Raw genomic sequence first — 26520 nt, 5'->3', positions numbered from 1 at the left:
CGAGATTGTTTTCGTGGTCGTGGCATGTAGCAGTGAAGCTAGTGAGGCCTAAGTATGAAGTTCGACGTTCCTCCCTAGTCCGGCAACCTTCAAGTTGGGCGCGAACAAACGGGCGCCTGCGAAACTTCTTGCACTGAAGTCGCAGCTCGGAACACAGCATCTGCTTGACTTCGTCCTCCTCCTCCATGAAGATCTAGAGTCGCTGACGACCACTAGGCCTTCCGACTTCAAACACACCCTTGGGGCGATCATCAAGGTGCCGAGTAGGGCGAAAGGAGTGCAGGATGGGTTCAGACGGGATGCAGATCACTATACCCGGTACGTCAGACACAGTTGTCCTCGGATGCCGCTTACGACGGCACCCGCTTGCATGTAGACTTTAATGACGACGATGACTATCGCCCAACGCCTCTGTTTGGCGGACGGAGTCAACAGCCAAACTTATGGGGCAGCTCGGGCTCCGGACTGGAGTCCCCGACCATCCTCACGCCGCAGGCGGTGAATGAGCGGCCAGGCGGGTCGTACTTCCACTCGCGCGGAGACTCAGTCACTTCCCAAGACTCGGGACAGTCGGTGCAATATACGACACGGAAGGTCAAGGCCCCATTCACACATTCAACCCAATCTTCTGTGGCCACGACGAGTAGCTCGCCGTTTACGAAGAAGTCCTCCTTCGCATCCCTCCGAAATGCGTTCAAGAGCGCGAAGTTCAATGACCCTCCCCCAATGCCACCTCTTGATCGTCAGGCGTACCCCGCGCTGAAGGACCCGTTCAATCGGTCGACGTCATCTCTCGCGCAGCATCCCCCGGTCCCCCAGCGCGCGCAGACCATGAACGCTAGTCCCCCACATCCTTTTAGGCCCTCCACGCCTGGCGGTGGAGATGCGCGATCACGTACGCCGAAGTTGAAGGACCATCACTATGGACGCTCCCAGCATTCACACTCTGGCTCTCTCTTCCATGCCTCCGACGCAGGCAGCGATGGCTTCTCGTACCCTTTCTCGTCCTCTCCGCCTCCCCTACCACCCATGCCTAATGCCTTCGGAGGTTTCTCAGAAGAGCGGTCTTCCTCCGACATCGAGGACAGGATAGCGCCCGACCCGCGAACACCGTCTGACTACGCCTTGCATGCTGTGTTCATTCGTTTTGCCGCCTCTGCAGAAACCCACATTGACGAATTCTTACGATTTCCTGTGGTGCGTAGTGAATGACTCCTCCATGTCCGTCCGGGTCAACTAACGCGTCCACTCAGGACCGCGACGTCTACCTTGAGGACTATCTCGCTCCAGGCGTGGACGAGAAGTTCGATGATATTCTCTCATCGCTGGGTAAGATCGCCCAACGGCATGCCAAACCCGTCGTCGACTCCGTCATGCGGTGGAGAAAGAGTCAAGCCGACCCTGTTAGTCCTGACTTGCTACGCCACCACCTTTCGCAATCACCATCTTCCTCGCGTGCGATACGGATGCCGGACATCCCACAGACGCTGAACGAGCGCAAGTGGCTTGCATCCGTGTATATCATGTGTCGCGCGCTCATAGCAGTATCACGGTCCATAACGAAGGACGGTCTTCCCGAACTGGTCGGACACAGTTTGGAAGAGCTCACTTTCGAGCAATTCAAGCGGAACGACCCCAAGCTATCCATACAGTCACCCAACTATCGCTGCTTAGCGGATCTGCACGCTGCGCTACTGGGACATCTTGCTGAGATCCGGTATGCTGCAACCCATGTCAGTCCTGTGAAGTTGTGCTGACATCAAAACTAGCTTCGAAAGCGTTACGGACCGCTTTCTGACTGAGCTAGGACCCATTGCAGCTGGTCAGGTAGCAAAAGATGCGGACATGAAGTATGAGAACCTGGTCAAAGGCCTCCAGCATGTCCAAATTCATGTAAGTCTTGGTTGAGATCGCATGTTGGTACCAACCATTACTCATGCTGCGGCAGGTCTGGCCACCTGAACGCTTCGAAGAGGGTGCAGAGTTTCTGGCTTCGCTGTCCAAGGTCTTTGAGAACGCTCACGGCAATCGTCTTAAGACCATTTTCGCGGAGACGTTGGTGCAGACCCTGCACCCCATAGGCAAGGTACTGTCAGGCCCGACACCTATATGTCCGTGATCAGCTGACCCATTGATCTTCAGACGGCTCAAGCGGAGGTTAACCATCCAGACTGGGCGAAAGCTATTGAGATCATCTATCCCAAAGCCCGAGACATGGCGACGAAGCCTCGCTATTGGCATGTTGCATACCCTCTTGCTGTGACGGCACTCTGTGTGGCACCAAATGAGTACTTCCTCCGTAACTGGACCGCTTGTTTCGAAGCCGGTCTCGGCAAGCTGAAGGCGAGTCTGCTTTTCTTTCCTGTCATGACGAGGCAAATCTAATACGTCTATATACAGGAACGGATATATCGAGTACCGGTCCTCAATGGCATGCTCCGGCTGCTATGGACGTATCTGTACCGCTGCCACGAGTCGCTCTCTACGGTCTCCACCAAGCTCGATACGATCTTCAAACACCTGTTCCCGCCCAACCGTCCGATCGCGCAGCAGGATGATCATCTTCAGCCATTCGTTTATATGGTCCACTTCGTCCTGTCTCGACACTTCGACATCGGTAGCGAGTTCTGCCTCGAACTGCTGCAAGAACGTGCGGTACATGCGCAATCGCAGGGTAACTTCTTGCCAGACAGGATAGCCATTGCGATTCAGGCGATATTGCTCTCCATACATCTTATGGAACGGGAGGAGCCTCTCCCTGTTTGGCCGTCTAGTTCCGACTTCTCCAGCATGCCGTCTCGAGATGACTACCCAAGCTCGTCGAACCCTCTGCCGTCATCGGTCAGTTCTAAGGCGAGCTGGAAGGATTTTTTGGAACGCGCTACGTCCTGCCTGCACCAGTTTGCTTCCGCAGCCTATCAGCAAGCCGGCAGGTGGTCCGTCCTGGATGATCAGTGGTCAACTACTCGCCTCGGACCATCGTACGAGGAGACGCACAACTATGTCATCCGTCATCATCCTGAAGGTTCGGTGGCGTACCCTGAACAGTACGTCCCCCACATCACCGTCCTCCAAACCATATATCAGTCCCTGCCGCGTCTGCTACTTCCCTCCACCTCCCTTGATGAGATCTTCGACATGCTCATCCGTGGCGTAATCCATGTGGAGCCCAGCATCGGCGAGGCGGCCACGCTTGCCTTGCAGCGGTTTATGGCAGACTCTACGCATGCACCCGTCCTTCTATCGCGTTTCTCTACCTTCCTGTTCAGTCCTGCCTCCATCGCACAGGAAGGCCATGGTCCACGCTTGCCTGTGGAGTGTATGCGTCTTCTGAACCTCTGGTACAGTTTCGTCGACCGTTGGGTCCAGGACGTTACACAGAAGCCCTGTCAGTCATGGACACAGGAGGAGACAGATAACGTGGTTGCTCGGGTTGAGGAGATTCAGGCTGGCGCGTTGTTCCTCCTTGCACATCGGAAGCCGAACGCGTACTCAACCGGCGTGAAGACGTTCCGCTTGCTCAAACGGTTGATGGAACGCATGCAGCCAGAGCCCTCAACACCCTCTTCCATGGCGCCCAACGAATTGTTCGCTTTCGTTCATGCTTTCTTCGACGAGGGCACCCCTGACACCCTATTCCGGGGGCTGGACGACGCTTTGGAGGGAGAGGAACTTAGCCGGCTCGCCCTGTGGAAACAAACGTCGCCTACAGGCAAGCTTCTCCGCCTCGCCGATAGCGATGACGCCCGAGACAGGTTCCTCTGGCGCGAGGTGTACGCTCTTTTCGTCCAGGCGTGCATGAGCATGGGCCCCGCCATGGGAGCAAGTCTTCGCGAGAAGATGGTAGCTGCCGCCGCTCGAGGAACGCAGTTCATGCAGCAACTGGCTGGAGTAAACTCAAGACTCCCTGGTAATCTCCCACAGCGTGCAGGTTCATCTGGGGATCGAGATGGGTCGCGGTTGGTGTTGGAGAACAGGGACTTCATCAGCCAGTGGCACATGTGGCTGAAACTCATCTGCGCGACGGCGTCGGTGTCGGGTTCAAGACCTACAATGAGCGGGATTCGTGACCACTCCCGCGCACGATCGGACTCCGATCTTGGACCGGAGCAGATGCAGAATACACACGACCTCTTTTGGGCGTTGAGCAAGTTCCTCGATTCGGAATACACCATCTTCCGAGAGGCAGCTGTCTCATGTATCAGCTCGTTCCCTGCCAACGGATATTCGCATCTGCTTGAAGACCTGAGCAAGCTTCAGGCTCGCCAGCATTACGATGACCCGAGGACCAAGGGTGTGGCCGCGGCTCCTATGCAGGGCCGCATGCGGCGACAGGAGCGTTTCCTCACTGCACTCGCTCGCATATACTACCTCACAGCGCACTTGATGCAAGACCAGCGGTCATCAGGAAAGCAGGCAGCCCTCACGTATGTCTTGAAGTACGTGCGCAATATGCAAGCGTTCCTTGCGGCGCCGGACAACAGGGATCGCTGGGACTTGCAACGCTTGCGACAGTACTTCTGTGGTACCGTCGAACGACTGTTCGACGCCCTGGCAACTCTGAAGGACTCGGATCGCTTCATCCCATCCAACCTCTACCTCATCCTGTTCACCATGTGCGAGGAGTGGTGCCAGCTTGGCAAGCAGTCAGACAGCGTGAAGAAACGTCTTGTGTTCATGCAGACCATGGCAGCGAAGGCGTTTGGCGACGCAGCCAGTCAAGCCGAAGTCATTCAGACATTCCAGCTTGAAACTCGAGCACTATCTCACGCGGCTATTGGGGCCATGGCCGCCGTTTGTGTGAGTGTTCAGCATTGATTTATCAATCTCTGCTTGTGTCTCACATCACGCGTGCAGCAAAAGGCCTTCTTCCCCCCTGATGTAGAGAACAGCTCGCCTACGGATCGTCAAGCGCTCGACTTCGTGAAGCCTTTGCAGATCGGTCCTACACTCGATCGACTAACAGCTATCTTGGCTTCATTCCATGAACCCAATCAGGAAGCCGGGAAGTGAGTGGCCTTGATCCTCGTCGCCATGACTTTAGATTGATCCTCCTACGCAGGAAAGCTCTTCGTTCTTTGCTTTCACACCATCGCTGCAACGAAGCGTTCCTCGACGAATGCTTGCGAAGAGCATTTGTGACGAGTCGGGAACTGGACACCAGCAATGCTCGATTTTTCGAAGTCGTCGCAGATGCCATATGCAGCGGGGCCGCTACTGCCTTCAGCTTCGCTCACGTAGTCTGCCTGGGGTTGTCGAACCTTTGCCACCCCCTCCTTGAGGTCCGTCGCCAGTCCTTCAACATGCTCGAGACAATCCATGAGCAATCGGCGGGGATCATCTCTCTTTCCCAGTACGAAGCTGCTGTGGGCACTTCCGCTCCGAGCACGTACTTGCACGCCCATCGTCTCGTATCCGACGTTCTGGCTGGTGAGCACCCTGATCAGGCCGTCAAGGTACTCGCACAATTGGCCGACTGGATCCCAAGGGTGTTCGACAACCGCTCCGAGCGTGGAATCGTGTTACTCCTGCAAACGCTGGAGTACTGGGTGCCGAACCTCGACCTCATGTCCGACGACAAGACTGGGCTGTCGAAGGAAGGGCGTCTCGCTATCTACCATCTCATGGCGCTCACTATGCGATATTCGGAGACGTACGCGGAGCAAATTCTCGTCCTCTGGATGCGACTTGTGGACCCTCCCAACCAGTCAAACGGTCATGCGGTGATTCGGTTCCTGCTGGAGCAATCGCACAAGGTTGGCAGCACGGTGTTCATCGACTGTGCGGCCAAGATTGTTGCATGTCTCTCGCAGAGTGCGATCAGTAGGCAGATTATAGAGGAGCTCTGCAGCGTCATTGAGCCAGCCCGCATGCTGCCTAGCATCGAGCACAAGCTGGCCCATCCCAATGACGAAGACCTTGAGCTTTGGTCCGATCTTGACATCCTCTTTTCCGAGAAGCCCAGACTATCCCTAGGTGTCGCCCAGTTCGCATTGCTATTCCTATCCGAAACTGCCATCGAACGATACTGGGAATTCCAGGACCAGCTGCCCGTCCTCTTCCACACGCTATTCATGCACCTCGATCATCGCCAGCCTTTTGTACAGCAACGTTCTCGACATATGCTCTTCCAGCTGCTTCGCGCTTGTCTCACCGGATACGACGAACTCTCGGATCGCTCGCTCCACCGGTCGCGGCCCGAGCTGAAGGCCGTCATACATGATCTGGAGAAGGAGGCGGAGACTAGGCTGTGGAAGGAGGACGAAAACGGGACAGAAGCCGAAGCCAAGCTTCGATGGCTGGGTAACGCTGTTCTTGACCTCGTAGAGCCGCTGCTCCCAACACTGTCCGAGCAGTGGGGCACCCTGGCGCTGAACTGGGGCACAGCTTGTTCCATACGCCCAGTTGCATTCCGTTCGCTGCAGCTCTATCGTGCGCTCATGCCACGCATTGGTCCAACACACGTCGGCATGCTGCTTGGTCGACTGGCCAACACCGTCGCGGACGAGGACCATGCGATACAGAGCTTCAACGTCGAGATCATCTCCACATTGACCGCCCTCGCATCCTCCGTCGACCTCGATCCCTCGCAACTCCCACAGCTGTTCTGGTGCGCCGTGGCATGTTTGCCGACGACCGTCGAAGAAGAGTTCTTGCACTCGCTGCATCTCCTCGACGCAGTGCTCACGCGGGTGGACCTCGATGACCCCGAAACCGTCGATCTGCTGTTCACCTACATGCCAGCGAACTTGAGTGGGTCGCCGACCTTGCAGTCCAGTCTGCTGATGGGCTTGCGCTCCTCGGTTACTTCCGACTTTACGTTGAAGGTCCTGCAGCGTCTCGCAAAGGTCAAGGACTCAAGGCTTATCGATCCTTCTGAGGGTCGTGTTCGGGATCTCTACACCCTGTCCCTTCCATGGTGCCTCCACGCAATGTCTGAAGACATCAAGGACGAGTCCCTGCAGGAGTTCGCGCTCAACATCAGCCAGTTGGCCGAGGAAGAGGAACGGCCGAGCATCGAGCGCATCATGACTTCCTTTGCGAAAGCTCGCTTCCGGACCAAGGACGACTTCCTGCGACAGTCTGTCGCGAGCCTGCGGGAGCACTACGGCTCGGACCACTGGACGGAGGTCATCACGCTTCTCATGGGTCTCGTGCTGAACCAGCAACGGTGGTTACGTGTACAGACGATGCAGATCCTCAAGGTCCTCTTCCAACAGCGGGAGACCGCAAGCCAAGTCGACCGACTGGGTTCGGAGCTGCTCATGCCCCTCCTCCGCCTCCTCGAGACCGACCTTGCCTCGCAAGCACTCGACGTCCTGGACGAGCCCATGCAGATCTCCGGCGGGCCCGCAGCGAAGCACGTGCTGCGCATGTCTCTGCACCACCACCTCCGGGCGAACGTCAAGGAGGTCGAGTCCGTCGCGGAGGTCTTCGGCATCCCGCAAGAGTCCGGGTGGTGCGTGCCGCACACGCAATCGCTGCGGGACGCGTGCCGCGCGAACGTCGTGGCGGTGTTCGACCTCGGGAAGGGGAACCTGCGCCCGTCGCGGATCGACTTCCAGCCGGACGAGGAGCTCGCGCTGCTGCACAGCCAGCTCGAGGACGACCTCGGGGACATGGTGCAGAACCTGCACGAGCTGAGCAGCTTTTTCCAGGAGGACCCGGCCGTGGGCTCGGTGCCGCACCGCCAGCTCGAGGCGCGCGTCGCGGCGATCCTGGCAAAGTCGACGGAGGGCGGGGACCGGGACGTGCCGCAGACGCCGTTTGTGGACGTGTTCAATGTGGGGGGCTTGTCGCCGACGTATGAGGACTCGGAGGACTCGGAGACGGACTCGGAGGATTCGGATCTGTTCGAGTACGACTCGCCGAGCTTTGCGAGGTTCATGAACGGCAATGGGAACGCGGTTGCGTATGCGCATGGCTCGCACTAATCTTATTCGTTCACGTTACTATTTTCTCACTCTACTCGTCCGTACGGTATCACTCTCGTTTTTTATCGTCTCTTCAGATCTCATCTCATCTCGTCTCTCGTTCACCGTCACTCGTCACTCGTCGCTCGCTCGCTCGTACTGTACAGTAGTTACTAGTCGCCTAGTCGCTCATCATCTCGGATCGCTTCACATACGCCTGTAGTACCAGCATTTTTTGCATAGATTGTCACCGTCGTCGCTCATTAGAGAATTTCAGTTGCTTTCGCGCATGCCCTTCTAGGACGCGCTTTGTGCGTCCATTAAGGAGTCGTGCTTCAGTATCATACTGCTGCATCTGCAACAGATTGACTGCGCTTCCACCGCGAGCATGAGTGAGGTCCTATAGCCTCAGCCAGGAATTCCAAACTGCCCTTGTTCTCGTTCAGTGCTAGTGATGCACATAACCACAAGCTGTGCTGCTGGAGGCGTGCACGTCCGGCGACACGCGCGGGCGTAGTCGTGTGGCGTGCCAGGAATGCCATAACAGATAGCAATTTTGATGACTGAGAAAGGTCCACCGGCATATGGTACGAGGAGGAGACCTTAGCTCAGGTCCTCATGCAAAGGGCGGCACGTTAACGTTGTCGCGGTGATAATTGAGTTGGACTTGGATCATCATGCACCTCTTGCAGAGGTACATAACATCCGTCTGAGGTCTCGAAAAAGAAGAAAGTCGGTCACAGGCACGGGCGATGGTTACTACCGATGTCTCGAACCACAAATGCATGGACTATGGTAACGAACGCGCATCTGCATATGCACAACTACCGTGACCATACGTCGCGATCGCAAGAAGATGAAGAATGTTATGGCCGACGTGCCCCGTGGGGACGCTCCCGCACTCGATCACTCGAGGAAGAAAGTATAGACGCATATATTTGGCGGACATGCTCGGAGCCTGAGTCTGCTCAGAAACGGGGCTTCCACGTCCGCCACCGTCGGGATTACGGCAGATGTCAGGCTGCTCGTGGGTGTCAAGAACTTGCTGTTGTCGATGTTCCTCCGTCGGATGGCCGCGATACATAGAACATAAGGTACCAATCCCTGAAGATGTAGAGGCCCAGCGGGCGAAATATGCTCGGTGACGGCGGTTCTTACTTCGCGACTCACGAACATAGGCTAAAAGTAGCCGAAACGGTCCACACAGAGAATGGCATTGAACTTGGGGATTCCCCCCACAGCCGCACCGCACCGCACATCAGTGTCAGAGAGTTAGAAAAGATAGCCAGGCACGCTGGCACGGTGCACCGCCCACAGCCGCATAGAGAGCGATCGCGCAGAACGCCGGATCCGGATCGCAGTCCTCGGACTCGGCATGTCGGGACTCGGAGGAGGGTTTATCGAATTCGACAGACCCCGGGGTTCCTGGCATCCGTAGCTTGGCACCAAACAGGGACGCGCGCGCACAGGAATGGCGGTTCCGGGGATTGGAAGCGACGCTCCCGGGGCGCTGTGCTGGAGACTGGGTGGACCAGGCGTGCCGCTGGAGATACGCCCTGCAGCTCGTTGCTCGTGCGACTTGCATTGCGGGAGGATCAGGAGATTACTGCAGCCGCAATCGCAACGGGACCGGCGGTCGCAGCGATACCTCGGGCGGCGAGGTGGGAGGGGTCATGGGAGAAGAGGGTGGAGCTGGCAGAGAAGAACAGTGAACTCAAGTGGACTCATCTTGATGTTCCCTGTTCTGTGTGATCTGCGCGACGCGGATGCAACGAGCAAAGCATATTCTGAGCATTGCCTGACAATGCGTGTGCACATCTTGTGGACAGAAGGCGGTGCGGGCAGACAAAACTTTGGGAAGACCGAGGACGAGGCCGGTGCGAGATCGAAGATTGAGAACACATTTGTCTTGTGGTGCGCGGACCTGGTCGTCGCGACCCGCGTCCAGCGCGAACGACGGTCGTTGCCATGCGAGGAGATAGGATATCTGGTGAACGGGATGGATGGGGCGGCGCCGTTGCGGTCGTCGTCGAGGACGGCGGAGACAGCGACGGAAGAAGCGTCGGCGGCTGTGGGCAGATGCTGTGATTGGAGGGCGAGTTGGACAGATGATGATCAGGCAGTTGGCGCCCGAGGGTAGTATAGTAGCTGGGGACGACGGCTGCTCCCACACCGCCCACGGTCACTTATCTTCCTCGCCTCCTCCTCCTCCGGCTCTCAGGTAGACCGCAGCCCAGCAGCCATGTCCGACAACTCCACCTCCTCAAACTCGACCGACTCCGGCACCCCAGACCTCTCCGACATCCTCCCCCCCTACCTCAACCTCCCCGCCCACCTCTCCGCGCACAAGTACTTTTTCGTGTGCACGCTCACCGTAGCGGCATGGGACACCCTCGTTCTTTCTCCTCGCACTTGGAGGCTCCTGCGCACCAAGGAATGGCCACCTTTGAAGATCCTATTCCACTTCCTCCGTCTCTTCATGCCTGTTGAGTTCACCATCGTCGGTGAGTGCTCTCCCCGCGCGCGCGTTTCCAACTTTGGTTGCTAATGCATATTCCTCCAGGTGTGGCATTCTTTGATACCAAGTGGTCACAAGCTGTGAGTACTTTGACGTTCAGTCCGAGAGCGATCTGTCCTTGTGCAACCAATGTCCCCCCGCGAGCCCCACTGTCAAGGCGAGAGGGTACGCCTTGCCTACTGAGGCCATCCCATGCTCCTCGCGGATTCCCATCGTGCTTTTGGGTCTGTCTGACTGGGCATATCCCAAGTCCGGGTAGTTGGCTGAGTGCAAAACCCAGTTGCTCCCCCGCTCTTCGCGCTGCCTGACCATCTGTCCGTGCGTGGCCTGATGAGGTATCGCGCAGACGGAGTTGGGAGCGGCCTCGTTCCAACGATCAGGGGACCAGGGCCGCACCGATGTCGTCGGAGGTACAGCGCTTCTGGACGAATGCAATCATGCGGCGTATCGCTCTCGGACACATTGACTGTTACTCGGAAGCTTGAGCTAATTGCATCCCCGTCTTCCAGCAATGTTCCCACTTCTTCCTCTTCGAGCCCATCTGCACCGCTATCCTCCTCGCCGCATGCTCCCTCGTCCACGTTATCCGGATAAACGCCATCTACCAGCAGAAACGCCCCGTCCTCTTGGGCATGGGTGGTCTCCTCGCCCTCCAGGTCGTCATCACCGCCATTTGCTGCGGCTTCTACCGCTGTGAGTATTCCTCTGTCCGCTCTATCCCAGAAACCTCCCGCGCTCGCTTCTTCCGAAACCTAATCCGATTCACCGTGCTGCTCGGATGATAACATTGTCTATCTCGGGATGAGCATCACTTGACCTGCATCGCCAAGTGCTTCTTTGATAGTCACGGGTGGATGTGTCGATGCTTCTGGCGTTCGCGTCCCATACGACATAGGATATGCTTTGCTGACAGCGTTTTCCACACAGCTACGCCGCTCTTGGAAGGTCAGGGATGCATCGCTGAACCGAAGAGCAACTGGGTTGGCATTTACTGGCTCTCTGCGACGCTCACCTACACCGCCTCGGTACGTCATCCTCTCGGGCACCGCCCGCTGGGCCACCATCTTCCAACTCTGACCGCAAATTTCTCTTACTGACTGCGCTCATCATGGTTACAGTTCGTTATGGCGGTCCACCGCTCGCTGGAGTCGCTCAAGGTCAAGAAGCTTTCCTACTGGAAGCTCATGCTCCGCGATGGGCTCAACCTCTACGGTGCCATCTGGGTCGTCAACATGGTCAACATGCTCTTCTGGTTCATCATCAAGCCCACTGGTCCTGAAGACCCCGTACGCACCATCGTGACGAGCATGGCCGCGGTGCTCACCGCATCGATGACGATGCGCATCATCCTCGCTGTGCGCGGCTCGCTCGCCGCCGGGGGCTCATTCGCTGTCTCCTCGGGCTCGCACCCGAGCCGCTCAGGAAACACCACGCACGTCATCACCGCAAGCCGCAACGCACAAGTTGCCCCCGCGAACCCTGTCCTCTCGCTCGGCGCGGGCCACGACCAGGCGTACGCCGTCGGCCTCCAGGGCGCGGACAAGGGCGCGGACTGGGACGGCAAGAGCTCGGTCGGCGGGCGCGACCAGAAGGGCGACATTTTCCCCATAGAGTCGCCCGTTGCGGACCCGACTGGCGTCCATGTCACCGTCGAGAGCGAGACCGATTTCGAACGGTTCCAGAAGGAGAAGAACTGAGCGCGACGTCGTCGCTTGTGGTGCTACCATCATGCTTGGCTCCGAGGTCGTAGAGCGTCAACGAAAAGGAGGGACGATGGGGGGCCGACGCGCTTCGGCGGTGCGGTCGACACTCTCTTGCCGTATTTATCTTTACCCTTGCTCGCAGTCTGTCGTGTTGTCCGAGTCTCGTCGCTCGTCGCTCCGTTGCTTGTCGTGTACTTCTCTGCTCTCCTCTCAGTGCTCGCCGGCATATACACATACATACATATACACCCCTACCATCCCCATTCCGCCTCGAGTCCTAGCTAGTATCGTGCTCTGTTATTCTTGACTATTCCCCGCTAGCGGACTGTCGGCGGCTCTCCCGTCGCAGCTCGCTCGCATGCTGGATCCCTCTGTTCGCCGCGGCGCTAGTACTGACATTATTCCCTTTGCATTCATACTCTCCCTCTCCCCCCTGTGTTTGTAGTACTGCTGTCTGGAGTTGTAATATATCTATGGATGGAGGATAATTTCTGGGTGCGATGCGCTACTCGAGGTGCCGTGCCCGCAACTACACGACCTTGCAAGCTGAGGAGCAGTGCGTGACCTGTGACAAAACACGACGGTCACGTGTGACGGCACGCGCCAAAGTCACGGTGCGCGTCGTCGCGTCCGCAACTTCTGCTTCGACCCACGACCACCCTCCTGTTCTGATTTTCGATCTCTCTATATCTCGTGGATACTAAGCATACTATGGCAGCAAATGCGGATAGACTGCGTACCGATTTGCAGAGGAAATTTGGAGACGACTTGGACGATAACCTGCTGTCCGAATGTGAGTAACCCTCCCGAGGACCACAGTACTCAAGCCAACGCGTGACGCGTCCCCTCAGGCGTGAAGATATGTCAGACGCACAACCTGAGCGGCGAGGACCTCTTCTACAAGTGGGAGGCGCAGCGCTTCAATCAGGGCCCCGGCCAGCTCGCCATGGCGGACCTGCAGGAAGTGAAGAACCGCATCCAGCGCGACCTCATCAAGGCCAACGCTGCGAAGCGCCTCACGCGCGGGAACCTCATGGGCCGGCAGTCGAAGACGTTTGGCGGGACCCCGGTCAAGGGCAACGTGAACGTGAATGGGAACAACGCGCGGGCGGGCTTGGGCACCCCCGGCAGGATGGCGATGGCGATGGCGCGGCCGCAGGACGGGTTTGATATGTCGAAGATGGAGGAGAAGGTCGCGCCGGTTGCGGGGCCGAGCAGGGTGGCGTTCGTTGGGCCGTCTGCCGACGAGGAGGCGCAGAAGAAGAGAGCTTGTGAGTCGTTCTGTTCAGGCCGGGCGTGAGTTGAGGGACCTATCACCCGCGATGCAGATCGGTATATGTATGAGAAGGTCTCGGAACGGAGTGAAGGTGAGCTTCTTCTAATTTAGGTGTACCTGCATCATATACGAACTACGATGGTGAACCTTTCGCAGTGCTCGACGATAGGATAGATCACTTCGGAGAGCTTGTCAAAGCCTACTACGGCCTCGAAGATCTAGGGGACCCTTCCGCTGTCACGGAGGTCCGTACCCAGCATCTTTTCGTTGCCGTATGCTGCTATCTGACATGTGCTGCGAATAGGACGACGTTGTCGTGGTCGGGAGGATCACTTTGGACGCGGAATCAACCTCAGGACCGGTGAAGTTGAACGAGGCTTCGCTCGTGCTCGAGTCCTCGCGCATGATGGGCTCTGGGGCGCGAGTCCCCATTCGGTTCGACCCGGAAGTGAGGCTACGCAAAGGCAAACTAGGGGCGGGAGGTCAGGGCCTTTTCCCTGGCGCGATCGTAGCGTTGAAGGGCAAGAACGGCGGAGGAGGGTCTTTCCTCGCTACAGAAATCCTCTCGGTGAGCATCTTGATTCTCTGATTGCACAGGCTAGTATGCTCACCTGTCTGGTAGCTTCCTCCGCTCGACCCCCCTTCGGCGGGTCTGGTCAAGTCCGAGACCTCGGATACCCAATTCTCGATGTTCGTTGCAAGTGGACCCTTCACTGTCGATGCCGACTTGCAGTACCGGCCCCTTCAGAGTCTCATCACAAAACTCAAGGCGGCCAAACCAGCAGTCGCGCTCCTGGTGCGCCCGTCTGACTCGCCGCACGCAGTGCAGAAAAGCGGTGGACTGACCACGTCCCACAGGTTGGCCCGTTCATTGATGCTACCCACCCATCTATCAAAATCGGAGACGTCGATGCCACACCCGCGGATATGTTCAAGACTGAATTTGTAGACCGACTACGCGATTTCCTGGACTCCTCTCCAGGCAGTCTGGTTCTGCTCGTGCCAAGTGTGCGCGATATCCTCAGCGACCACGCGGTCTTCCCGCAGTGCGAACTCAGTCGGACGTTCTGCAATGATCCTGTATGTGACTGTCTGCTGTCTGTTCACAATCGCTGTTCACCAGTCGCTTACTGGACTGATGCGTTTACAGCGCATACGTCTGCTACCCAACCCCGCGCGGTTCACGCTCAACGGCGTGCACGTCGCGGTAAGCAGTGTAGACGTGCTCTTCCACCTGCGCAAGGAGGAGTACTTGAAGCGCGCGCCCGACGTCGAGCCCTTGACCTCGCCGGTAGACCCGGAGGGCCAGGCTCCTACCGATGCGATGGCGAATCTGTGCAGACATCTTCTGCAGCAGCGCAGGTACGCTTTTCCTGGTTGTCGTGGCGCGCACATTAGCTGACGATGAAACGGGGTCGACAACAGTTTCTACCCAATCTTTCCGGTGCCGCTCGACCTCGCGCACGAGGTGAACCTGGACGTGACGCATTCGGACTTGCTGTACATGTGTCCGCAAGATGAGGAGGAAGACAGCGGGACTGATCCAAGCAGGGCGCGGTGCGCACCGGATGTGCTGATCATTCCGAGCAGATTGAAGCATTTCTCCAAGGTCCGCGTGCTTTCACTTCACTTATTGTTGTAATTGCGGCCTTATGGTTGTGCTGACCGCATGTCGAATCGCAGATCGTCGATAATACGGTGGCGATCAACCCGTCCCTCCTTACGAAGTCGACGTATGCGGTGGTGGAATACGCCGGGCACACTGCGCCTGGTCCGGCACGGGACCGACTAAAGGTTGACATCACCCGCCTCGAGGGATGAAGGCAGGGTGAGGCCGTGAAGGGCCGCGCGATTGTTTGTGTGACTTGGACGTGCCGTATCTTGTTGTCTGTCTGTTGTTGGCTATCGCGTATGTGTTGTCCTATCTGTCCATCCGTATGCAGTGTATTGTACAGTGTAGCGATGTGTTCTGCTCAAGATTCATTCCCTGCCCTGGAGATGTCGGTACCCCGACCGTCATCTTCAAGCGACGTCTGGGATTGGAAGCCCGGCTGCGCGCGCAATCCGTACGACGTTCTCGGCCTGTACAGAGCAGACTTGGCCTGAGTATGTGTCAAGTCGAAGGCGAGACGGTTCTAGCCGTACCTGCTTAATCATGGGAGCGTCGATCATCTCCATCCCGCCGCCCTCTAGCTCGAGGCCGGCAGCACCTCTGTTCGAGAGATGCGCCTGCTCCATCTGCTTGAGTATCTTCGCGGCGCGCAGGATCTCTGTTGCAAGCGATCTGTAAGTCATGCCTGGAGAACAATGGTGCGTATCACGTACCCTTGGATGTGGGCACAAACGTGGACTGGATGGTGTCAACTTGAATCGGGTGGATGGCTTGCTATCGAAAGGACGCCATTGAATCCGGAACGATTTGAGTTGAGGGAGGGAGATCATACCTTGCCTGTGAATCCGAGCCGTCGGCCGTCTTGACATTCGTCTCTGAGGTACTCGGGGTCTTTGTAGTTGACGCAAACCTACGGATGCAAGCGCAATTAGCGAGGGATGGAAGGATGACACTTGGCAAGCGACCCGCCATGTCGATTGCGCCCAGTCCGAAGGCTTTGGCTGTGACCACGATGTGCGAGCGGGTATAGAGTAGCTCCTGGCGCGAGGTTGTGCGGATGATGCCGGTGTCGGCGCAGTCTGGTTATGGCATCTTCAACATTCAGATCGCAGATATGCGGTTCAAACTTACAATCCTCAGCAGCAAACTACGCGTACCACGTTCAGCGCCGGGCACCTCGCGAATGCGACAGGCAACAACAAGTACGCACCAACAACGCTGCGAGCTTCCCACCCATGGCAGCACCCCAGGTCGACTGCCAAGACGCGATTTCGCCTATGTTGTACATCGCTTTTGCGCTCTCGATGCTCGCGACGAGCTGTACGGGCGGGTCGTCGGGGCTCCGGTACTTGTGCCCGCGGTACGCGAGGAAGATCTCTTCGGAGACGTGGTGCAAGTCTTGGGCGGAATGGATCTTGGGGAGGACTAGTGTACGGATGCATGGGAGTCGCATCTACGCGGTGTTCTCATTCCTAGCACGCGCGACATTCGTGGAGGGCATGACTCACTGCTTGGAGGATGTCCTCAGCGAAGAAGGGCGTAGCATTGGAGTTCAGCCTAACGGCGATACGTTCTGGGGAAGGAAGGGAGCCAGCGCGAGTCTGCACGGCAGTCCATGTGTTCAGAAGAGACTTGTAGGAGCAGACTTGGCACGCACAGATAGGAAGTGCGCCAACCTTGCCCGCGCACTGGTCTTGTCTGCAGGCGAAGGTGGTACGCTGTCTTCCAGGTCGTATATGATCACATCCGAAGGTGTCGTCAAAGACTTTTCCAGCATACGCTCAGCGGTAGAAGGGACTGTGCACGTTGAAGGAGTTCAGAAGAGTGAACGGAATTCCGAGTGTTTGAGACTGACGGACCGTAGAGATATGAACGACCAAGGTTCCTCCCATTACCACTGTCACCCTTCCCACCTAGAGCATCCTACACACCAAAAACTCCATCATCATTGCCACCCAAATTGACCTATTCGCAAGAGAATACCTCAGTCGTTGATGAGGAGTCCGTCGACGCGTATCGTGCAGCTGAGCGCCGAAGGCCAGGGGAGAGACTAGAGGACCCGCGGGGGCACACAGAACGTATGGAGGCCCTCAGCATAGTAAATCAGGTCGCTTCAGTTGGACAAATGAGCGTGCAGAGCAAAGCTTGTTGAGTTTGGACGGTCTGCCGCAGCCGCACTACGGTTTGTCCGAGAATATCGGAGCATGGGCGCCTACGGTTCGATGTCATGCCTAATAAGGCAATGCATACATGCGGATTCGACCTTTGAGGTTTGCGAGAGATGGGGAGGATACTCTGCCAACGCCCAACACGTGAACGTGATTCACACTGGCACTTCTATCACTGGTTTGAAAGAGTTGAGAGATAACAGAAGATGACCATTGCGAACGAATACCCCATAAACCATGACTAGTAGGCTATAAATAAGAACGCTAGAAAGACCCTACAGCTAATCCTAAAGTCTCATACTAGATGCGTGTATGAACAAGACGTGACCAGCAAGAAAGGCTCTACAGAAGGCTACGGCACCTCGTTGGACCAAGTAGTGCCTTACGCGGCGGCCGCGACGGCAGCCTTGGCCCCCTTAATATCAGAGCCCTTGGAAGCATCGCCTGTGCCAGGATGGTGGGATTAGTAACATAGAACATCAACGTCAGCGCTCGTCACTAACCATTGTTGCCAACGGTGCCGGCTCCGTCAGCTCCGCCGTTCGCCGGGACGTTCGAAGCGGGGGTCGCACCTTTGGCCACTGCAGTACCGGGAGCCGAGAGCTTGGTTCCAGACGTAGTGGTTGGCGTAGTAGGGGTAGGGATAGAGCCGTTAGCCGAACCATTGGTACCATTGGTAGAGCTCTTGACACCAACGGTCGGGACCGTCGGAGAGGAAGACCCGTTCGTACCCGTCGCGGTACCGTTAAGGGGTCCGTTGGTGCCAACCACGGTACCGTTACCAATTGGAACCGTGCTCGAACCATTCGTCGGAACCTTGGAGGCGCTCTTGAGCCAGATGGGCCTAGTGGCAGGACGGGTGAACTTGGGAGTAGGCTTCGGCGCACGGCGCAGCTCGAAGAGCAGGTCGCCATCGTTGTTGACGGTCGGGCTGCAGAGCGTGAACTTGTCGACGCTGGGGTTGTAGTACTTCCAGACACCCTGGAGCTCCTGGAACTCGTTGAGGACGCTCTCGAAGTCCTTCTTGCTCGGCAGGTGCTTCTCGAGAATCTTGTAGGCATCGGGCATGTTAAAGTTACCGCGACGGAAGGTCACCTTAGGAGGCGGGTGACGGATGTTGTCCAAGCCGTCGATGTCGATCTTGACCATTCCCTCGCTGGTCGTCTTCAGAGAGAGGGTAACCGCCCACGAGGCTGCCGATTCGGTGCTAGAAAGGAGGGTGTGTCAGAAGACATGATCGAGTGGGAAGTAAAGCGCCAGTTGGACGAACCTCCAGCTGTTATCAGCGCGCGTGCTCCCAATACGAAGCCGGATCACGCCAGACATCCTGACTTCAAGGCAGTCGCCATTCATGAGCACGGCAAGGTCGGGAATCTCAAGCTCGTTCTCCGTGACGCCTACAGTATATTCATGAGTCCTAGAGCTCTCACTGGCGCATCTGTGAGAGAGATACTTACAAGAGATGCTATACTCTCCCTTGACGGAAACCTTGGTGCCCTGCTCGCGAAGGCTCCAATCACGGGAGTACTTCCACTCGTACCTGTCGCCATCCGAGCCGACGGGAGACCACTCGCAAGACTGGTCGCGGAAATCTGGGTGTGTGGCCCACTGCTGGACCATGTCCGCGTCGGGGTCCGACTTTGCGTTGGGGGACACCGGAACGAGCGTCGTCAGCTTGTTAACCTCGGCGAGGAGCGCGTACAGGCGAGACGTGAACGCGCGGCTGGAGACGGCCATCGTCCCGTGTGAGAAGCTGGAGCTGCCGTGGACGATCCAGCGGGAAGAGGGGATGAAGCAATCAATGTGTGGAAGTGCGTTCTTCCCGGTCATGCCCAGGACGAAGAGCATCTGCTCAGCACGGCCCTCCGCTTGCGCGGTTCCAAGCTCGCCGCCCTCAACGGAGTACGTGGTGTAGTTCATGCTGGAAAGCTTGTAGAAAGACAACGAGTGGTCGACGCTGTAGATGGGAACGGTGGCCAGAATATGAAGCTTTTCTTGGACCAAGTTCCTGAGGTAGACCTTGTTGACGCGGTCGATGAGGGTCATCCTCACGGCTTGCAACCGTTTCCCTTGGAAGAAGTCCTGGGGATCAAAGAACGTGCCCGCGGCTGAAAGTTCAGCATCTAGACACAAAGCACTGATCAGTGGTCTGGTTGTGATACAGAGCAGCTCCACTCACGTTCCAGGTCCAGGTAGATGCGTGCGAGCGCGTCGCCCTTGGTAGAAGTATGTTCATCCTTCCTAGCGATAGGAACCTCGAAAGCCAAGCGACACTCGCCGAACGAAACCTCGTCAGCCCTAGTGGTTATAACAAACGGTGGAGATCAGTATATCATACCACTAATGTTTGACTTGCAAGACTTACTCAGGAATCAACTTGAGATCAGCATTGAGCAGGGAAGTGAGAGAGCCCTCCAAAATGTTGACGACGACGATTGCCTTCCGACCATTCAGAAGGCGCACGTTGACCGACTTGACCTCGATGACGAAACCGCTCCGGTCCCACCGGGGGAAGATCATAGACTTCCCAGAAAGACCGGCGCGGAGTTGCATGTTGATGGACATCTGGGAGATCGCGAACACGACGTCGAAGCCATACATGTTCGTGTGCCTGATGGTCGTGTCGAGGACGCTGGAACCCCCGGAACCGGAGCCACGCTCGAGCATCCACCAGCTGCCGTCAGAGTCCGGGGTCGTGCTCCATCCGCCGACTCGGATCTGGTCGTCTCGAAGCCTGTAGAAGAGGTACTGCAGCCTGGTCTTGCCTACGATGTTGAGGTATTGCTCGTTGAAGAACTCGATGAGTGCCATGAGGGCTTGCTCATGCGCGAGCATCGGAACAGGATCAAAGGTCGAGTAGTGCACGCTGCAACGGCCAGCTGTGGGATGCTGTTAGTGCAAGGCGAGGAATCAGGCGGGTCACACGCACTCTCGAGTTCGAGCTTTACACCCCCTGGAGTCGAAGTGACGTTGACGATGACCGCGATTGTCCAGCCAGTGTAGTCTGGAATGTCCCTGGAACGAACCCCAAAGTGAGCGAAAGTCACGGTATCCTGAGGTTACAACGGAGTTCACCTTTCCTCGAAGTTCTTCTTGTAGAGCTGATCCCGGTGATAGAATGTGACGGCGTTGAGGGGGAAGTACAGGATTACCTCGCGGCCGCACAGAATCTCGACCTTAGGGGCACCAAACTTGATAAAGGAGTGCCAATCGGAGGTGTACGCCGGTTGGAGCCACGTCCGGTATTCCGCCAGAGACGCGTCCCACACTGCCTTCGAGTCCTCGCCACGTTCGCGAGCGACGTATGCGCACGTGTACCACAAGAGAGAGAGGTAGTCGTTGATCATGTCGGCGGTGTATCCATCAATGTCGTGGAGGGGGTACTCAGGCTTCTGGTTGGACTCGTCCTCAGGGCCGCTAAGTGAGAAGCAGATGGGGGCCCGGAGGTCGTTGGCATCGAACTCGGGAGGGACGAAGAGAACATGGTGACCACCGGCTTGGAGTGACCTGAGGTAAGTGGCAAGGTGGCGCTCAAGTTCGTTGGAAGCAAACCACTTCTCCTTGGGGAACCGCACGAGGTCGGCATCTGTGGAAGCCAAGTGAGCTACGATGGAACTGGAAGTGCAACAGGTGCGACTCACGCTCGAGATCGAAGACGAGCAGACGGATGCGGCTCTCGTGGTCGCCCACTTTTTCGTCCTTGCCAATGATCGCCCTCCACTCGGTGATGACACGGTAAGTAACGGTGAAATTCTCAGCCAACGGTACACTGTCAAGCATATGAGTCGGCGCATCAGTGCTCAAACCGTGACGGCCACTCACTCCTTCGATCCACGACGCACAGCTCGGACCTTGAGCTGCAGGAGCGCATCATGGTCGCAGATGAACGAGACGGACGGGGTTCCGAAAGAGAACCGCAGAGCGCCGGCTGTGCCACCTCGGAGCTTTGTGGTATAGTCGGCCCAAGCGTATGACAATTCTGGGGAAGTATGCAGGTGAGTGCGCCGTAATCAAAAGTATCGAAGACATCCAGCTCACTGTATTCTTCAGGCAGCTTGTTGTGATCAACGTGCGCCTTGTACCGCTTCGCGGCAGCATCGTGATTGGCCACCAGCTGCGACTTGAGGTAGTCGAGAGCGAGGCGGGCATCGAGAGCGAGAGAGGTGGGAGACTGCATGATGAGCAAAGTGGTGTTTGAAGACGAGTGTCTGTTGTTGGTGAGCATACTGTGGAACCATCTGTGGTACATATAGTGCCCAAGAGGCGCACAAGGGAAACGAGAATAATACTTGTTCGCCAGAGGTGCGCACCTCTGGAATGACAATACTCGAAAGGCGGACGTCGGCCTTTCCGGATGGAGACTACTCACGGCGTCTGGCGCCACCGTCATGCACAACCGACCTCGGACTGGTACCTCTGTCACTCACGCCGGGGTCGCATACCCCCGGATTCACATTCAAGGCACAACAGCCAATGTATTGACAATGGACTATGGTCGGATGCAAGACGTTCGTGATAGCGCATGTTCCTGTGTACCTAGTTAGCTTGCAGCTTTGGACGATGTAAGTACAGTAAAGGATTTACCATTTCTCCAGTACGATGATGTTGGCCAGAAGCGTTCCCCACCAGTCAATCAGCCGCTACCTAGATCCACATTCAGGGAAGGACGAGCGACAGGTGCACCCGTGCCTCCGAATTCTCCTCGAGACGTATGCGTTGTTGGCGATGCAGCTTGCACTGCGTGACAAGAATTGAGTGATGTGCACAACGAGCTCACGTAGTACTTACGTCTCAGAGCGGCCGGACGTGATGGAGACCGAGGAGTGCTTGGAGAGCGCGCACCAGGGCTCCTGGTATTGCCAACGGGCGTGCGAGAGCGACCGATCCTTCGCGGGATAGGAGAACTACGGCCGTTGTGGACCGAACTGGGCGACATTGGCATACGGGGATTGGTAGGTCCGTGACGGCGAAGCTCGAATAGCAAGTCGCCATCATTATTGAAGACGGGACTTGTCAGCGAATAGGCGTTTGCGAGAGGATAATAGTACTGCCAGGCACCCTCGAATGCGCTGATCTCTTGTACTAGCTCGTCCAAATCGACTTTGGCCGGGAATGCCTCGCGCAACATGTCCACCGGATTTCTGAACATCGACATACTGCCGTCTGAGAATTCGGCCTTGGAGAACACCGGGTCATGCGAACCGAGGGTGTTGACCTTGATACCGCTGCCGATAGTCTGGACTGTAATATGTGTCGACCAGTTGACAGAGGACGTCGCACTGTTACAGGGGGGTGAGCTATTCATAGGGTTAACCTGCCGCCGGGAAGTCACGCACGAGTACAGCTGGGTAGTTTGCAGCGTCAAAGTCAGGTCTACCTTCCCGCCAATCTTGATTCTGAGCGCTCCATGCTTCACGGCTGTCGGAAGTTCAACATAGTTGCGCGTGACGCCTGTGAATAGAATAGACTGTCAGACGGGGACAAACGGGACTTCGATTCCGAACGCAGTGCAGAAAGCTGCGCAGGTATCTCCAGAGTCCAGACGTACAAGAGATGCCGTGAGCCGCGCTCAACATGTCGCTACTGCCCTTCAAGTTGTAGCGCCATTCCTCGCAGTGCTCCCAAAGGTACTTGAGGGAACCGTCGCTATCGGAGGGCTGTAGCTCCCACTTAGAGGGGTGATCCTTGCGCTTGTCGTGCTCCGCCCACGGCTGCAATCTAAGACCATGGAAAGCCTGGAAGACGTCAGGAGTGGTCGGGATCAGGGTCGTAAGCGCATTGACTCGCGAGAGGAGGGTGAGGAGGCGCTCCTCAATGAAGACACGTTTCGAGATGCTGATGGTGCCGTGAGAGAAGCCTTTATTACCCTGTACGATCCATCCTGTAGAATAGTCCAGGCGCCCTGAAGGCAGAGGACGAAACCCGGTCATGCCAAAGACGACGACGGCAGGCTCCGAACCAGCTGGAACGTGCGCCCAGTTATAGCGGGTGACCTCGACCTTGGAGTAGACGTGGAATGCGACGCTCGTGAGCGCGTAGGAGGGCAGGGAATCGCCGGCTTTCCAAATAGGGACGCTAGAGACGACGTTTTGGGCCTCCTTACAGATGGCGGGGAAGTAGTGTTGGGTCAGATAGTACACGACAGCCTGGAGCTTGAGGATGGACGACCGGTTGTCCCCACCCCCGGACATGTCTCCGAATGTGGAATAGTCGTGCAGGTACTCGGCATCTGTAATCGGAGCTGTCATTGTGAACGACACAGGGAATGGAACGATACGTACTTCGGAGGTCGAGACAGATGTGCTTCAAATCGCGGTCTGGGCGATTGCCGTGCCTCTCGTATGCAGACAACTTCTTCGACGCCTCGGGAGCGACCCTCTCGAGCTCGTCCTGCGTACACATCCTCAGGTCCATCTCGAAGGCCAGACGCCACTCTCCGAAATCGTAGTTGATGCTGCCATCCCAGGGAACCCAGTCGCGGAGCGTCTTCATGTGGCCCCCCTGCAGGTGCACCCAGACGATAGCGCGGTTCCCACTCAATAAGCGGATCGACAACGGCTTAAACGACGCGCCAAAGTAGCCCTCGTAATTCCAGCGATGGAAAATGCTCTGCAGGTTCGAACAAAGGGTGGAGAACTGTGCGTTGATTGAATTCTGGGAGATGGCGACGACCTGGTCGAAACCGAACATTTTCGCTCGCTGCAGGGTCTCGCGCGAGGAAGCGCCACTGGTATCTGCGAGTTCGAGGGACCTCCAGCCGCCCTCCGAATCCTCGTGGACTGTGTTCGTCAGCTTACTCACCGCCTCCCAACGAGTATCGCGCGAGTAGATAACATGATAGCCAGCGCTTTCGAGGATTTGAAGGTATTGCTCGACGAAAAAGGCGATGAGTAATCTCCAATACTCGCTCGCGAGTTCGTCGTCGTCCTCGAAGCCAGCAAAATCGGAGGCAGCATCATGGTACCGAGCATCTTCCGACCGCGATAGGTTAGCATGCAAACGACCCGACGCGATCGTGCATATCCACTTACGAGACAAGTCGAGGGCGATCTTCACCATTTGTCCATCGACTTCGCTAGTATAGAGTACGTTCACGACCAGCGCGATCTTCCATTCTTTGTACGCCTTGTCAGGAGGACTGCAAAAGGTTCGTCAAAGACCAGCGCAAGCGCAGAGCATCATTACCCACATGCAGAAGTCGTCTGTTGCGAAGAACTCGAGCTCGTCGATGTTGAAGCAGATGATCACCTCCCTAGGGCAGATGATGTCCACACGAGGCGGTCCGAGCTTCATGCGGAACTTGCCGTAGGCGCTTCCGAGACCGGGTCCCATGGCGGAAGTGCTGATCTCGGCCAGGGAGCGCGAACACCAGTCCGTGCCCTGCGACAGTCCGCCATAGGCAAGCATTGAGGCCTTCAGCCAGATTGAAGACATGTACGAATTGATCTGTTCGATGGTGACGCCGTGAATGTCGCCAACCCAGTAATGCGTTGCACCCATGAGCGAGTAGTCCATGAACGTTGTCGCAATGCCGTGTTGGTCGAATCGTGGAAGAGAGTATAGGACATGGTTTCCTGAGCTGCGCAGGAGTTCGAGATACTCAGCCATATACCGTAGCAAAGAGTCGCGCCCTGCTGTGATCTCTGGGTCGGCAGACAGAAAGATGGCGTCTGGAGAGCAGTCAGACTCCAGAGAACATTCCGACCATAGAAGGCGAGCTCACTCTTCAGGTCAAGTATCACGAGCTCGATAGTATTGCCGTAGTCACCGATATTCAAGTCGTTCCCTACTACCTTCCGAGCTTGAAAGGCGACGCGATAGGTAAGTCGCAGATCCGAGGGCAAGCTGGTGTCATGTCTATGTTAGAAGGTTAGTAATACTCCAGTTAGACAACGACAGAGCCACACACCCAGAACGCCCACCTGGCCGTAGACCGTCTGATAGAAGCTGGCTGCTCGCGAGGGTGAGATGGAGGATGGCGTCATGATCGCAGACGAATTCGAGCTCGGGCTTGTTGAACGTAGCCCGGAAGGCTGTGTCACATGTACCAGGTTTCTGCACAGCGAACTCTGCCAGAACGTGAAAGCGCCCTAATTGTAGCTATGGTCAGCGAGGAGGTTGGGGGGGGGAGTCGATGGCGGGACGCACTGTTGTCATCGGTACGTGCTTGGTCGTGTTCGTCCAAGCAGCGCTTAGCATTTTCGTGAAGTACAGCTAGCTGCGCGTTGAGATACCGGACGGCGTGGGGCGCGCTGTTCTCGTCGGAACACATAGTGAAATATCCAGGACGTGAAGGATGAAGGTCGGTGTCGAGCTAGGACCGAATGTCAAAGCATGGTAGAGTTTATAGCTACCCAAGCGGCACCGGATGAGCAACACGTGCGGTGCACACTCGCGCAGATGCAGCTGCCGAAGCAGATTGTTAATAGCCAGCGCGCGTCTGATGTCTATTGGGATTACAGACTTCCCGTTCGTGTCAACGGAGCCGCCAAGCAGACTTGTCGATTGAAGACCCTCGAGGAACACTCCAGCGCTTCAGCCCTAGGAGGAAGATCAGCGAGCCCGCCTGTGAGGTCTCAACAAGATTGGAGGTCGACATTGACACCGAGGTAATGATCGTCAACATCTGGAGCAAAATTGCATATGCTCCAAGAGAACACCGCGGCTACTCTTACTTAGAGCCTGATCGAGCTATCCAGGGAACCGTTCGTCCTTGCGAAAGGCAGAGGGTCGAAGGCTCGAGCTACGATGATCATGGCGGTACCCATACGACCCACGATGGGACGGTAAGCACGTCACGAAAAAGATGATGGAGCGATATGAATTCTGCCAATTGGTCATCTCTTCCGACTCGTTCGTATTTGTGGAAGCTGGAGGAGTAGCGATTGCCATTCCAACTCGGGATCAACACCGTGACGATGACTCGGTGGGGTCTCACACGGTGTACCGCCGCATGGTAGACCTGTCAATGAGAGTACACGCACCCGCTGCGACAGTCCCGTACCGGTGGCGTGCCCAGAGTACGAGACGTGACGTGGGCGTCAAGACTGACTAGTACCAGGCTCAGTGAGCTGTTGTGGCATCGACTTGAAGGGGTCATATCTAAAGCACTAAGTACTATATGCTACAAATTCTTGTAGTTGAGAGGCGTATGGTACGGCATGAGCAAGAACGAACTCACCTGAATCTATAGCCTGCCAACCCGATGATGGAACGTAGCTACAGTGCAGATGCGAGTACTGCAGCATACCGGGACGCTGCACCGGAAGGCGACAAAGTCGATTTTGAGACATTGACTTGAAGTTGGAGGTGGTGGTTTCATTAAAGGCC

At 56.7% G+C, this 26520-nt stretch overlaps 7 protein-coding genes across 7 annotated transcripts; 3 read left to right on the top strand and 4 right to left on the bottom strand.

Annotated features, from left to right (window-relative positions):
- The first annotated feature begins 145 nt into the window (after positions 1–145).
- Positions 146–8208, top strand: L226DRAFT_532544 (uncharacterized protein). Its single transcript, XM_067680278.1, has 9 exons — positions 146–318; positions 377–1197; positions 1254–1717; positions 1770–1893; positions 1949–2086; positions 2143–2343; positions 2401–4800; positions 4858–5009; positions 5063–8208. The coding sequence occupies exons 1-9, from the start codon at positions 285–287 to the stop codon at positions 7932–7934; spliced, it is 7206 nt and encodes a 2401-aa protein (XP_067538343.1). The 5' UTR covers positions 146–284; the 3' UTR covers positions 7935–8208.
- A 1903-nt stretch (positions 8209–10111) lies between these two features.
- L226DRAFT_532542 (uncharacterized protein) lies at positions 10112–12600 on the top strand. Its single transcript, XM_067680277.1, has 5 exons — positions 10112–10417; positions 10477–10511; positions 10941–11124; positions 11359–11456; positions 11550–12600. The coding sequence occupies exons 1-5, from the start codon at positions 10156–10158 to the stop codon at positions 12126–12128; spliced, it is 1158 nt and encodes a 385-aa protein (XP_067538342.1). The 5' UTR covers positions 10112–10155; the 3' UTR covers positions 12129–12600.
- A 190-nt stretch (positions 12601–12790) lies between these two features.
- Positions 12791–15506, top strand: L226DRAFT_331621 (DNA polymerase alpha, subunit B). The gene is made up of 10 exons (XM_067674000.1): positions 12791–12927; positions 12986–13405; positions 13463–13501; positions 13567–13655; positions 13715–13978; positions 14033–14206; positions 14269–14490; positions 14561–14772; positions 14836–15019; positions 15094–15506. The coding sequence occupies exons 1-10, from the start codon at positions 12846–12848 to the stop codon at positions 15229–15231; spliced, it is 1824 nt and encodes a 607-aa protein (XP_067538341.1). The 5' UTR covers positions 12791–12845; the 3' UTR covers positions 15232–15506.
- Positions 15270–17162, bottom strand: L226DRAFT_532541 (citrate lyase beta subunit). Its single transcript, XM_067680276.1, has 11 exons — positions 17006–17162; positions 16882–16945; positions 16680–16819; positions 16531–16623; positions 16233–16475; positions 16154–16169; positions 15992–16101; positions 15855–15932; positions 15736–15796; positions 15556–15680; positions 15270–15492 (listed from the first exon to the last, which is right to left on the bottom strand). Exons 1-11 carry the CDS (start codon positions 17117–17119, stop codon positions 15433–15435), a joined length of 1104 nt encoding a protein of 367 aa, XP_067538340.1. The 5' UTR covers positions 17120–17162; the 3' UTR covers positions 15270–15432.
- A 219-nt stretch (positions 17163–17381) lies between these two features.
- On the bottom strand, positions 17382–21406 carry L226DRAFT_482501 (uncharacterized protein). The gene is made up of 11 exons (XM_067676972.1): positions 21229–21406; positions 21013–21169; positions 20832–20959; positions 20266–20776; positions 20120–20205; positions 19556–20069; positions 19370–19488; positions 18648–19313; positions 18461–18587; positions 17694–18397; positions 17382–17634 (listed from the first exon to the last, which is right to left on the bottom strand). Exons 1-11 carry the CDS (start codon positions 21365–21367, stop codon positions 17573–17575), a joined length of 3213 nt encoding a protein of 1070 aa, XP_067538339.1. The 5' UTR covers positions 21368–21406; the 3' UTR covers positions 17382–17572.
- Positions 21407–21823: 417 nt separating this feature from the next.
- On the bottom strand, positions 21824–25462 carry L226DRAFT_568776 (uncharacterized protein; the record flags this gene model as incomplete). Its single annotated transcript, XM_067684212.1, has 10 exons — positions 21824–21927; positions 21979–22469; positions 22527–22641; positions 22739–23419; positions 23472–24161; positions 24222–24328; positions 24380–24860; positions 24914–25047; positions 25100–25280; positions 25339–25462. The coding sequence occupies 10 exons, from the start codon at positions 25460–25462 to the stop codon at positions 21824–21826; spliced, it is 3108 nt and encodes a 1035-aa protein (XP_067538338.1).
- A 12-nt stretch (positions 25463–25474) lies between these two features.
- L226DRAFT_331597 (uncharacterized protein) lies at positions 25475–26505 on the bottom strand. The gene is made up of 4 exons (XM_067673999.1): positions 26372–26505; positions 26175–26314; positions 25655–25731; positions 25475–25596 (listed from the first exon to the last, which is right to left on the bottom strand). The coding sequence occupies exons 2-4, from the start codon at positions 26288–26290 to the stop codon at positions 25541–25543; spliced, it is 249 nt and encodes an 82-aa protein (XP_067538337.1). The 5' UTR covers positions 26291–26314; positions 26372–26505; the 3' UTR covers positions 25475–25540.
- Positions 26506–26520: the final 15 nt, after the last annotated feature.

This window comes from Lentinus tigrinus, assembly GCF_003813185.1.
Source record: "Lentinus tigrinus ALCF2SS1-7 unplaced genomic scaffold L226scaffold_6, whole genome shotgun sequence".
In the NCBI taxonomy this organism is placed as follows: Eukaryota; Fungi; Basidiomycota; class Agaricomycetes; order Polyporales; family Polyporaceae; genus Lentinus; species Lentinus tigrinus.
Note: the sequence above shows the minus strand (reverse complement) of the source record. Positions and strands in the feature narration are given on the sequence as shown.

Bases quoted from the DNA above. Each gene is read 5' to 3' on its own strand.
- L226DRAFT_532544 (XM_067680278.1), top strand. From the start codon at position 285: ATGGGTTCAGACGGGATGCAGATCACTATACCCG. The intron at 1,894-1,948 runs GTAAGTCTTGGT...ATGCTGCGGCAG, and splicing joins TCCAGCATGTCCAAATTCAT to GTCTGGCCACCTGAACGCTT. The intron at 2,087-2,142 runs GTACTGTCAGGC...ATTGATCTTCAG, and splicing joins CCCTGCACCCCATAGGCAAG to ACGGCTCAAGCGGAGGTTAA.
- L226DRAFT_532542 (XM_067680277.1), top strand. From the start codon at position 10,156: ATGTCCGACAACTCCACCTCCTCAAACTCGACCGACTCCGGCACCCCA. The intron at 11,125-11,358 runs GTGAGTATTCCT...TTTTCCACACAG, and splicing joins TTGCTGCGGCTTCTACCGCT to CTACGCCGCTCTTGGAAGGT. The intron at 11,457-11,549 runs GTACGTCATCCT...TCATGGTTACAG, and splicing joins CGCTCACCTACACCGCCTCG to TTCGTTATGGCGGTCCACCG.
- L226DRAFT_331621 (XM_067674000.1), top strand. From the start codon at position 12,846: ATGGCAGCAAATGCGGATAGACTGCGTACCGATTTGCAGAGGAAATTT. The intron at 13,656-13,714 runs GTCCGTACCCAG...TGCTGCGAATAG, and splicing joins ACCCTTCCGCTGTCACGGAG to GACGACGTTGTCGTGGTCGG. The intron at 15,020-15,093 runs GTCCGCGTGCTT...GTCGAATCGCAG, and splicing joins GATTGAAGCATTTCTCCAAG to ATCGTCGATAATACGGTGGC.
- L226DRAFT_532541 (XM_067680276.1), bottom strand. From the start codon at position 17,119: ATGCTGAGGGCCTCCATACGTTCTGTGTGCCCCCGCGGGTCCTCTAGT. The intron at 15,933-15,991 runs GCGGGTCGCTTG...TTGCATCCGTAG, and splicing joins GACTGGGCGCAATCGACATG to GTTTGCGTCAACTACAAAGA. The intron at 15,493-15,555 runs GTACGGCTAGAA...TGCTCTGTACAG, and splicing joins ACGCTCCCATGATTAAGCAG to GCCGAGAACGTCGTACGGAT.
- L226DRAFT_482501 (XM_067676972.1), bottom strand. From the start codon at position 21,367: ATGCAGTCTCCCACCTCTCTCGCTCTCGATGCCCGCCTCGCTCTCGAC. The intron at 20,777-20,831 runs GTGAGTCGCACC...TGGCTTCCACAG, and splicing joins GCTCGTCTTCGATCTCGAGC to ATGCCGACCTCGTGCGGTTC. The intron at 19,489-19,555 runs GTAAGTCTTGCA...TATAACCACTAG, and splicing joins GATCTCAAGTTGATTCCTGA to GGCTGACGAGGTTTCGTTCG.
- L226DRAFT_331597 (XM_067673999.1), bottom strand. From the start codon at position 26,290: ATGACCCCTTCAAGTCGATGCCACAACAGCTCACTGAGCCTGGTACTA. The intron at 25,732-26,174 runs GTGCGTGTACTC...TCTTCCTCCTAG, and splicing joins GTACGGGACTGTCGCAGCGG to GGCTGAAGCGCTGGAGTGTT. The intron at 25,597-25,654 runs GTCTGTAATCCC...CTGCTTCGGCAG, and splicing joins TCCGTTGACACGAACGGGAA to CTGCATCTGCGCGAGTGTGC.